At 35.8% G+C, this 12,260-nt stretch overlaps 1 protein-coding gene across 6 annotated transcripts in view; it reads right to left on the bottom strand.

Moving 5' to 3' along the window:
- APPL1 (adaptor protein, phosphotyrosine interacting with PH domain and leucine zipper 1) overlaps positions 1–12,260 on the bottom strand; it is a 32,281-nt gene that overhangs the window by 17,964 nt on the left and 2,057 nt on the right. For 5 of the 6 annotated variants that reach the window (XR_016394478.1, XM_089918138.1, XM_022572807.3 and 2 more), the window contains exons 2-8: positions 8,956–9,054; positions 7,610–7,669; positions 7,017–7,088; positions 4,434–4,521; positions 2,599–2,640; positions 1,982–2,040; positions 27–173 (exon numbers count right to left, since the gene is read on the bottom strand). Coding sequence is in view for 5 of the 6 variants with exons in the window: in XM_089918138.1 (XP_089774264.1) it covers positions 27–173; positions 1,982–2,040; positions 2,599–2,640; positions 4,434–4,521; positions 7,017–7,088; positions 7,610–7,669; positions 8,956–9,054 (567 nt within the window). In the remaining variant the exon portion in view is untranslated. The remainder of the gene's footprint in view (positions 1–26; positions 174–1,981; positions 2,041–2,598; positions 2,641–4,433; positions 4,522–7,016; positions 7,089–7,609; positions 7,670–8,955; positions 9,055–12,260) is intronic. The other variant, XM_089918136.1, reaches the window with a different exon arrangement.

The raw sequence follows: 12,260 nt of genomic DNA, 5'->3' as shown, positions 1-12,260 counted from the left end.
AATCCAGAACATAGTACAATATTCACCTGAGCTTGCATGTACCCAAGTAGAGGTTCTAACAATGCTATTTTCTTTTTGTATTGAAGAGTATTTAATGCACAAAAATAATGCATCATGGTCTGGTGTTGTTTTTTTCTGGAAGTGTAGACATCTTCTGTTACTTCATACTTCACCTTTGAGTGAAAGATTAAAAATACTATTATTTATTTAATTTTGAATTATCTTTAGTAGTGGCTGAGGGGAAGAGACTACCCAAGGAAAAAGGTGCATCACCAGCAATTGTACATAGCTGTCTTATTTTCTGAGATAGAAATCCTGCAGAATATTGGCTAAGATAGTTTTCCTGTTTTACTACCAACCACTTTATTTTTTAAAATGCACATTAAAAGCAGCATTCTACACATAGCTATGAACTATAGTAACTATAGTAGCTATAGTAACTAAACTAAGCATGGCAGATAAGGTCTACCACATGGAGGAAAAGCAGACAACAGTCTGGTATTAGCTTAGTCATTAATCTTTGACCTTTTTCAGTTCACAGCATACCACTTGCCTCCTAGTTCTCTGGTTCTCTCCCTACTGCTCCTCTTTTCTTGTACTTGTTTTCCTTCACCCACACTTAAACTATGTCCCTTGAGTTCTTGTATTCAGACAACAAATATTTATTGAGCACCTGTTACGTAACATACATTGTCTCTTCTCTTTTCCTGTTTTTTCTGCTTAAGGTACTTAAAGTGTAACCTTTCCCAACTTACCAATCAAAGATATACTGTCCTCTCTCTGCTCTCCCAGCATTTTGTTAAGACTTCTTTACTGCACTTAACTCAGTGTTAATTCATGTGTTCTCTTCATCCTTGTATTCTGGCAGCTGCTCTAGTCACATGCCTTCATACAGGAAGCCTTTGATAGATGTGGATTATCCACTCCTTGAGGGCAGAGGTGGAGCCTACTCACATTGTTCCCCCATAGTACCCAACACGTAGTAGGTGCTCAATAAATTTTTCAAATCAATTGAATTAGTGGAAGAATGTATTTAAAAATACCTGGAACAGCCAGAAGCAATGTAAAAACAAAGTTCATACTTAGAGCCTTAACTGCTTCTCTATGGCAAAGTAACAAAGTAATGTAGATCTAAAAATGTATGTATTTTATAAATATTTGCACCATCAAGTAATCAGTGAAAGCAGATCTTTGTACTGAATTTGTGAGAGAAACGTTCCCTTTTTGGGTCACAGTGGCTGTTGCATAGTAATCATACCCAACTGTGGATTCCCAGAGTGGTCACTGTGTCCCTACCAGCAGCCGCAGCCAAGGCTGCAGACGCCAATTCCTGGGCACAGAGACCACCTCGCTCACAAGCATCTAGAGGAGGCCTACTCTGATCAAGCCTTGGACTAGGCACTGAGAGAGAAATGATCTTAAGGAGCATCTAGATGAACTTGTTAATACTCTGTTCTTTGCTCTTTACTCAAATGCATTTCTCCTCAAATGTAGTATAATATTTCTGAATTGCACTCCTTGAAGAATCATAAAATATATATATATATATATTCCCTGTAAATGAGGAGGTCTTCAAAACAGAATTTCATTCAATTATGTATGTAACAATTCAACTTTTTAACCACTGTATATCAGAACACACTTTTGAATACATATATAAAACAAATGCAGTGTTATCAAAATACAAAGCAAAAGGAGGCAATGTTACACCTGGGCATCAATTACATTTTTGGAATAGTTATGTTTACTTATAAAACTCTATCAACAGAAAAATATTTTGTTTAAAAAGACAATTATTAATTGTCTGATAATTAACAATTAACAGAAAGGCTTTGAAATAACTAGAAGGAAAGAATAAACTAAGGGCAATACAGCAAAGCATACAAAGCAACTGCTGGCTACCATTTTTAAACTGGAAAAAGGAGACCACCTAATGAAACAGTTGTTAATTGTGATACTGAAGGAGTAATATGTATCACACCTTGTCGTTTTCTCTTTTTTTTGACAATCTGCTATATCTGTTAATTGCAGCATCATGATCTGGAAAACAGAAATGACTATTAACAAAAATACAACAGTACTTTGCAAAACCTTTAAGTGCTTTAATGGTTTTCACATGTGCATCTTTCAACAAATGTACTAAAGCAAAATAAGAATTCCCTACTATGTGATCACTCCACCCAAATGTTCCCCACAGCCAAATTTCCCCCTAAAGTATGTTTCTGTTTATTAAATTGGTAAAAACATTTAATTCCAAGGAAACAGTAGTCCACTAAAAGTTTCTTGAAGTATTTTTTAGTACAGAAATAGCAAATGCTCATTAAAGAAAATATGGAATAGACAGGAAAATAAGGAAGGGAAAATATACCGCCTTCTTAGGTATTATGAAGATAACAAACCACAAGATTTAACTTCCTTTAAAATATTTCTTCTAGCATAAATAGTGCAGCTTAAATAACAAGGATTTAAATAATATTCACTTAAACTTTTAATTAGGTTCATTCTTTTCAATTATTACATAAAATCTGGCCACAGATTTGTATTGATAAAGAAATGCATCAATACAAGAAATAAATGTACAAAGTATTCAGAGCTTACCATTACTAGCAATCTGAAACACTTCCTTTAATGTCAATATTTCTGGAAAAGTTCAAGAATAATTTCAGTTTAGCATATTTATGAACTATCTTAAATTTTGTTTAGAAAACAGTAACTGCCATTTAAGCTACTATTAAAACTCCAAATATTTCAAAAGTTCAACGTTTAAAGTGAAAAAGTTATTGTGTTTCAACTAGCCTAACATTTACTATCATTAACAAGTTACACCACCAGAAATTGTACCTGCCACAAATTGTAATATGACCCAAAAACAAAATTTTAAAACCATTGCAGGGCTTCCCTGGGGGCGCAGTGGTTAAGAATCCGCCTGCCAATGCAGGGGACACGGGTTCGAGCCCTGGTCTGGGAAGATCCCACATGCCGCAGAGCAACTAAGTCCGTGGGCCACAACTACTGAGCCTGCACTCTAGAGCCCGCGAGCCACAGCTACTGAGCCCATGCACCACAACTACTGAAGCCCGCATGCCTAGAGCCCATGCTCTGCAACAAGAGAAGAGAAGCCTGTGCACCGCAACGAAGAGTAGCCCCTGCTCACCACAACTAGAGAAAGCCTGCACACAGCAACCAAGACCCAACGCAGTCAAAAATAAATACATAATATAAGTAAATTTAAAAAAAAAAACAACACTGCAAATTCTAAGATATACAAATGTTCTGATTTAGTACCAGAATGCAACCTACTGATTTTTTGATACTGACTCTAATAAGTTCAAACGCTGAATGATAAAAAGAACATTTTATTGACAAGATTATGATATTCAGTCCCCTTAGATGGAGAAAAGAGGTCTTGTTTCTTGACCTTGGAAAAGATTATTCTTGAAGAGTACCAAGACAAATATTAATTCTATCTCTAAAATACATTGGTCTTTATTCCATGTATAATTTAAATACTTTATCATCCACTGATACATTAGTACAATGTTTTTACTCTATCTATACATACTTTGTAAATAAGTCTGTATGATTGTCTGAGATTGTAAATTATAAGAAAGCAGAGCCAAGTCTATAAACGCTCTCATTTTATCACATAATAATCCTAAATGGGAAAAAAAGAAAGCCACCACAAGCTACTGAAACATGGGTTGTTAGATGGACCAGCCCCTACCTCCCACCACTCCAGCCCACCAACATGCCTCATCTCCTGTGCCACTGTCCCAGTTCAGGCCCTGGTCACACCTCACTGGAGTGTCACAACTTCCTAGCATCAAATCCATCCTCCAAAAACAAAGGTATACTTCTTAAAGACCTCCATTGTCTTCTCTTTGCTTATAAACTCAAGTCCAACATCTTTAGCATGATCTAATCCCAACTAATCTATTTCTAGAGTTGTCTCCCGCCATCCCCCCAACACATCCAACACTGCAGCCACACTCAATTTCTCAAAACAACACATGCATTTCTACCCATAACTCTGTGCTTTCTGGTCCCTCCAGTAGAACAGTGACTCTCTTCTCCTGGCAAATTCTTCTTCCTTGCTCAGTGCTCGTGGCACATCCATGAGGGAGCCTTTCTGACACCCTCCTCTGAGCCCCCACAGCACCTTGCTCATCCCTAATTATAAGAGTACCAGAATTATCTGTTTACCCATCTCCTTCTCTGGGCTTTCTCAAGGGATGTGACATCTTATTCATATAAGTACTCCTCAGTATCTAGCTTAACATCTAGCAGGAGCTCCTGTAAATGTTTAGCAACTAATTAAAGTAAAAGTGACACTTGCTACAGTCAGAAATGGTTAAGGTATAGAGTATTACACATTTTACAAGCAGTGATCTTCCGACAGCTAATGAAAGTAAACATAAGCTTGACTTCAATACCTTTCAGATCTCTTTCTTTAAACTGGGTAATGGGGAACATCATGGCATCAGCAAGCTGCGTTGAAAGTACCGCATGACAAGAGCTAAGCTGGTAAAAGAAAGACCAAAAAGGCCAAATAACTACAAAGAGACAATCAACCAGCATTATGGAAACTGAACAAAACCTAGTAAAAAGGTGTTGGTATAGGGATTCCCTGGCAGTCCAGCGGTTAAGACTCTGTGCTTCCATGGCAGGGGACACAGGTTCGATCCCTGGCTGGGGAACTAAGATCCTGCATGCCAAGTGGTGCGGCCAAAAAGTTAAAAAAGGTACGGATACATTTACATAAGGGAACCCTAAAATTATGTGATGTTATCACATCATTAGGTGACAGTCAAAAAAATTCCATTTAAAACTCTCAGAAGAAAACATGTGATAACCTTGAATTTAGCAGTGGTTTCTAAGATATGACACCAAAAGCACAAGCAAACAAAGAAAATATAAACTGGACTTCATGAGAATTGAAAACTTTTGTGCATCAAAGGATACTATCAAGAAAATAAAAAGACAACCCACAGAATGGGAGAAAATATTTACCAATCACATAACTGATAAGGGACTTGTATCCTTTAGAATAAAGAACTCTTAAACTCAGTACTAAAAGACAACCCAATTAAAAATTGGGCAGGGAATTCCCTGGTGGTCCAGTGATTAGGACTCCTTGCTCTCACTGCCGAGGGCCGGGGTTCAATCCCTGGTCGGGGAACTGGGATCCCACAAGCCGTGAGGCGCGGCCAAAAAAAGTAAAGCAAAATAAACATGAAAAAATAAACATATTTTTTTTTAAATGGGCAAAGGTCTGAATAGATACTTTTTCAAATATATAATGGTCAATAAGCATAGGAAAAAATGCTCAACATCATTAGCCTTCAGGAAAATGCATATCAAAACTACAATGAGGGGACTTCCCTGGTGGTACAGTGGTTGAGAGTCTGCCTGCTGATGCAGCGGACACGGGTTCGTGCCCCGGTCTGGGAAGATCCCACATGCCGCGGAGCGGCTAGGCCTGTGAGCCATGACTGCTGAGCCTGCGTGTCCGGAGACTGTGCTCCGCAATGGGAGAGGCCACAGCAGTGAGAGGCCCGAGTACCACAAAAAAAAAAAAAAAAAGAAAAAAAAACTACAATGAGATTCTACTTCATACCCACTTAGATGGCTATAGTAAAAAAAATTAATGAAAATAACAAGTGTTGATAAGGATGTGGAGAAATTGGAACACTCCTACATTACTGGCAGAAATGTAAAATTGTGCAAGAGCTGTGGAAAACAGTTTGGCAGTTTCTCAAAAAGCTAAACGTAAAATTATTCTATGATCCAGCAATTCCCCCTCCTGGGTATATACCCCAAAAAACTGAAAACTGGCGTTTGAAAAAACAAAAACAAAAAACTTGTACATGAATGCTCACAGCAGCACTGTTCACATTAGCCAAAAGATGGAAAACAACCCAAATCAAATGTCTGTCAACTAATGAATGGACAAATAAAATGTGGTATACATACAATGGAATTTTATTCAGCAAAACAAAATAAAAACAAAAAATGAAATTCTGATACTTTCTACAACATGAATGAACCCTGACAACATTATGCCAAGTGAAAGAAGACAGACGCAAAAATCCACAAATTGTATGAGTCCATTTGTATGAAATATCCAAAACAGGCAAATCCATACAGACAGAAAGCAGATTTGTGGTTGCCAGGAGCTGAGGGGAGGGAGGCAGTGACTACTTAATAGGCACCTAGTAGGTTTCCTTTGGGATGGTGATGAAAATGTTCTGGAACATCAGTGGTGGTTGCACAACATTGTGAATGTGCGAAATGTCATTAATGGTAAATTTTATGTATATTTTACCACACAAAAAAATTCCATTTCCTATAAATATTTCTTTAAATTGATATCCTGTGACAATATTTTGCTATGATGAGTTATTAAAATATTTCAAAAAACTACTTTTCCAGTTAAGAGACTAGAAAAGACAGAACTACCTAATGGCTCATCTGAAAAGAAGAGCTTTCACTGCAGTAGTACAAAATAGTTATGGATGGATTCTCTGAACATTTCTCACCACCTTGCTTCCTCTTGGCTTCTAGGTCTTAATGATTTGTTCTGCTGACTGGTAGAGAAATTAAGGGTTGGTATTGGTTGTTTGGGAAGCAAGGATTAATGAAATGAATGGTAAAATACTGCTCAATGTAAAAAACAGAGAAACCATAAAGAGCCCAGCTATGGCTAACAGCTTAACTCTTCTCTCCCTGCCTATGTGAAACTACACAATTAAAGGCTGAATAGTACATGAAAGTAGAGACAGCACATCTATATGCTTATTCCTTGAAAACAATTTGCTTTAATAAGACAAAGATAGTGTTGTTTTTACAAGACAGCCACCAAGATTTGGAAATAAGGCCCTTCTTTAAATAGTAATCTTTTATCATTGAGATTTACTCATAAAATCCTAATAATAAAACTTCCCAATAAAAGCTAAACAACTTCAGTAACTTAATTATAAGATCACTTATCCAAGCAAAATAAAATAAGCATTTACCTCATCTATAACTTTTGAAAACTGTTGCAAAGTAGAACTCATAACTTCATCATCACCCCCCAGTGGAAAACGCTGAAAAGTGAGAAACAGAGATGAGGTAAAGGTCCAATGCTGTATGTCTTTTGTGAGTGACATTATAATTTTTAATTTTTAAATAACTTCAGAAAACTTCTAAAATTTTGAATAAGCTCTAAAAACATCATTTTAATAAAATAATGTAATTCATATAAGTAGTACACATTAATTAAAATGTTTGCTAAGTGACCAATCAACATGGTGTACAGGAATGCACACCATACTAGTTCAAGGATTTAAAATTAGCTCCAATTTCTCTACTAGCCAGCTGTGTAACCTTGAGCAAGCCTCAGTTTCTTCATTTGAAAAGAGAGAGGTAAATTAGATAACCTCTGTGTCTAACATTAAATCATTAAAATTAGATATAAGTGCATGACGGAATTTCAACGGCATATCAAAATTACCTTCTGTGAATCCCAAAAGGCTTAGAATTATTGATAAGAAATTCTATTTATCTATACAGATACTGTATCACTGCATATTTTAAATTATACTTTTAAAACTTTCATATATAGTACCTGTTTTTCATATTCTTTTAAAAGTTTTGAAGTCAGGTGTGTTGCTGCACTTAATTCATTCTACGGGAGAAGATGAGCATTCAAATTAACACAGTAGTACAGATTAAGAAAAAAGTTTTAATTGAAGATTCCTATGCCACTTTTATTTATCACTTAACATAAATATTGTACAACATGTTCTCAAAACCCCTCATTAAGCCATTGGAAAGGGAACTACCACTAAGCACTTTAAAGGAAAACTCAAACCACGAAATAGACACCATCAAGGAATTCAGCAGTGTCCCAGGTGTGTGCTTTTTCTTTTTAGCCAATAAAAACGAATAGTTAAAGCTTTAAAGCTAGAAGTAAACTGTACAAAATGTTAGCCAGAATCTTCAGAGAGTCTACATTGATAACTGATTATCCCTCTCTCTAGATGCTGATACTAGACCATGAGAAGCATTTAATAACATACAACCATACGACCTAGTCATACCATATAGCAATGTAGCCATATGAAGGAAATACTTTTTTTAATTTAAAGGGTTTTTTTCAGTGATGAATATAATGACACATGTAATGTTTCTTTTACATATTAATCTGTGTGGTCAGAAATCAAATTCTTGAGCAACCTATCACTAAGAAAAATAAATAAGTAACTATCACAGTAACTGTAAAGTACATAATGAAAATTTGAGTCCAGAAAGAAGAGAAATTGAGAAGGGGCAAAAAAGAAATTTGTACACTTAATTAACCCCAAAGAGAGTTTATCATAGAACCCAGGTTGCTGTTAAGGCTTATAATTAAGTTACATAAACAGAGCCTCAAATCTTATGCCTGTTCAACCAAAATAATCTAGTCACATCCTTTTAAAATTCATCTCCTAGTACCCCAGAGCTATATCTACTCTATAGATATAGCTATATCTACTAGAGCTATATCTATTACCTTCTGACTAGATAGAGGCTAGCTACTTACAAATCCTCTGCTCAAAAAGGGGAAGTATCCCATAAGATTAAAAGCACGATTAGGGAAAATACTGGTGACAATACAGGGTTTTAAGTCAAATCTTACGCAAAGATCACTATCAATGAGTTTCACTAAGAAAGTCCTTACTATGTTTGGGGAAAAGGAGCAGATGCTTCAATCTTCATCACTTTTGTAGTGCTACAAACTATACACTAGTAATTGAAATGTAAGCTCTGTAATACAAAATACTTAATGTTCATTCATCCATTCAACAAATGTTTATTACTAAGCACCCTGGACAGGGCTAGGCACCAGTAAATAAGACAGACACTATCTCTGTCCTCATGGGCTTAAAGATTTATTTTATAAATGCACTGAGTCAGCCTTTAGTTCTTTACCTGTGCATCATAAATCCGATGCATAGCTTGATACAACTGGTTCATATAGTTGGAAATAGCTGTAGCATCTTCTTCAAATACACCCAGTAAAGACCTTGTCTGTATAAAATAAAAGCAGTAAGTTTATGTTAACCACTATATAAATCAAGTGGAAATCTTTTTTTCCTAAAAGGTGCAAAAATCACAGGATATCAGAACTCTAACAATTCTGAGTTTTGATCTATTTTCTCTCTTTTGATAGTAATGCCAAGATGCTAGGGTTCTTTATTCTCAATTTCACTTCATTAAAACAGATTTTCCAACCATGTTATATAAACCTTAGAAGGAACAACAAAGGTATATTTTTATGAATTAAAAAGTCTGTAATTAAGAACAAATCTACAGAATCAGTCAAGGCTATATTAACAGTATTCTATGTATAAATATTTTAAATATCTTTTTTCAGGATAACTTAGTATGATTATTTCCCTCTCTCTCTCTCTCTTTTTTTTTTGGCTGTGTTAGGTCTTCATTGCCGCCCAGCGGCTTTCTCTAGTTGCAGCAAGCAGGGGCTACTCTTCGTTGCGGTGCATGGGGTTCTCATTGCAGTGGCTTCTCTTGTTGCGGAGCACAGGCTCTAGGCACGCGGCCTTCAGTAGTTGCGGCACGTGGGCCCAGCAGTTGTGGTGCACGGGCTTAGTTGCTCCGCAGCATGTGGGATCTTCCCGGACCAGGGATTGAACCTGTGTCCCCTGCATTGGTAGGCGGATTCTTAACCGCTGCGCCACCAGGGAAGTCCCTGGTTATTTCTCTTTCTCCATAGTCTCTTCTAGTAGTGCCAACCCCCTCCCCATTATAATCCAAAATAACATCATAGTACCCTTTCCCCTCCCCAACATGGCCTGTAAAATGCTAACTAGGTTTTTTCTGAGTGCAGAATTTGGAATCATTTTTCTTCTTCTTTATACATTTCTATGTTGTTAGGCTTTTTTTTTTCCCCACAATGAGCATAAGCGTGTAAAAATTACCTTCACTTTAAGAGTAAAAACTTGTCAGTCAGTAAATGTTAAGACTGTCAATAAAAAGGATCAGAGATAAGGAAACTCAGCATAAAGGCAAAGTATGTTCACCTTTTTATATCCCAAAGGCAGGATAAGAATTAAATTCCAACAATTATTGAGATAACTACAGCTTAAAATCTAAAAGATGACCTTGTACTTTTATTCTACAAATAGTTAATTTACACCTCAGCCTTAGAAGCTGGTTTCTAAAAATCAGCTTATTCCTTAGCTTCCTATTTTCAGAAGAGAAAGCTAAGTCACTATGGTTGTTTTAAAAAGCAGCGCAAAATCATTATGCCAGTATATGAAGTCCAAGTTATCTCAATCCTCTACTTCCCAATGCCCCAGAGATTTAGATCTGGCAGAATCTTTTTATTTTTTAGCTCTAGTGCCCTACTGCCATTCCCCAAGTGCTATTTTAAGATGTAAAAAAGAAAGCATCATGAAATCTTGTTTCGCTAGTGCCATTCTTAAGAAAAGTGTGCCACTTACATTTTTTTTTCTTCAAAAATTAGCATTCTAATTCAAGGAATAACACATTTATGCAAAAATGTGTAGTGGACTTAAATTAAAAAGATGTTCTTAGCCTCAAACAGGGTTGAAACAGCTTCCTTATGTAAAGCTAATAAGATTGAGTTCAACACTGTATAATGACTGTTTAAAGTTAGCAGCTTACAAAAATGCAATCAATATGGTACCATTTCATTGAATCTATGACGGCATCCACTGTGAGCTGTGCCAGTTTAATATACTACTGTCACAAACAAAACAATGCTGGCAATTAAGCTATGAATTCAGGTTTTCTAATGTCCTGAAGTTTTTACTTTATATTTATGGAAACAGATCTTTGACAGAATTTTTTATATAACTCTCATATAAACACAAAAAAGAAAACACAAGTTGCACAAATTTAATATAACCCTAAAATTTCAACTCTTGTGGGTAATTTTTTGACATAAGAGACACCGCTAGCCATGTTTTCACATCCAATATTATTCTGTGCCACGAGCAGGTGACAAATATTTCTCAGAAGTGCTCCACTTTTATCTCCAATATTTTCTTCCAAATTATTGATACCCAGTCAGCAAGTTTTGATGGCAGCACTTGCTGCATGTTACTAGCTGTCAAAGAAATATTTTCAGACAAAAAACAAGACTGATAATCCTTCAAGTGGTTGTGAATTGATTTGTTGGCTGAACATTAAAAGGCTGCACTTAGCCACTCATGTCACTAGGAGAAATAACCAAGTGTGTACATTTGCAGGCAATTACAAGTAAAACAACATCAAGTGTAAGGGGCATCTCAATATAAGAGATGTCAAAATGTGAATTTAAAAAAAGTACATCTCATAATCTTTGAGTATTTCATATTATGCCAAAGAGAAAAGCCTCCATTTGGGATTGGAGTTTGCCTTCACAGTTCTGCCTTAGGTGGATCATTGATAAGATTTTTATCTACATATAAAATCAGTTATTTTTTTAAAGATCATATCTTTTCTTACGAAATAGAAAGTTTAATTTTGTTTCTGATTTTCAAAACAATATATAAGCATTGATAAGGCATCTAGTATAGTCTTAAGATTTCCTACTTCAACAGATGGTATCTTTTGCAGAATGGTATGGTATGGTTTGTGCAAGATAATTCTAAAGATGTTTATGTGCAATCAGCTGGATTTGGACTTGCAAATATACCCCTATTTTAATACTTCGCTACTTTAAATTAAAACTAAAAAAGGATAATTGTAATTCAGGGTAGTCCTTCAAGACTCCCAGGCTCTAACTTTTTTACATAGCAACTGACAGGCCATTTTTGACTAGGATCAAATAATCTAATAAAAACATCTCTATCAGGAGCTTTAGAAGTTTTCCTCCTCTTTGTTACTCAACTTCTTGGACTCTATCCTAGATAAATAGTCCAGATGAGAACAAAAATTGATGCCCAAAAGCATTAATCTTAGCACTATATATAACAGCAAAACTTGGGAAAAACTCTAAAAGTCCAACAACAGGACAACTATATTAAGTGAGTCAAGGAAATGTGCAACCTCTGAATTTTTTATTCAGTATGTAATAATGTGTGAAGGTACTTAAGCTACAATGTGTAGTTAAAGCCAAATAAAAATCGTTATGCGCAATATAATCTCAATCACATTAGAATGTGTAAGAAAAAAACTAGAAAAAAGAAAGCAAACTGTTAACAGAGTTTGCTGCTGGGCGCACGACAGGTAACTGTGTGCTTTCTGTATCTTCCAATTTTTCTGAAGCA

Source organism: Delphinapterus leucas, chromosome 10 (genome assembly GCF_059928025.1).
Source record: "Delphinapterus leucas isolate spDelLeu-1000000601 "Yukka" chromosome 10, BTC_Dleu_Yukka2, whole genome shotgun sequence".
In the NCBI taxonomy this organism is placed as follows: domain Eukaryota; kingdom Metazoa; phylum Chordata; class Mammalia; order Artiodactyla; family Monodontidae; genus Delphinapterus; species Delphinapterus leucas.
Note: the sequence above shows the minus strand (reverse complement) of the source record. Positions and strands in the feature narration are given on the sequence as shown.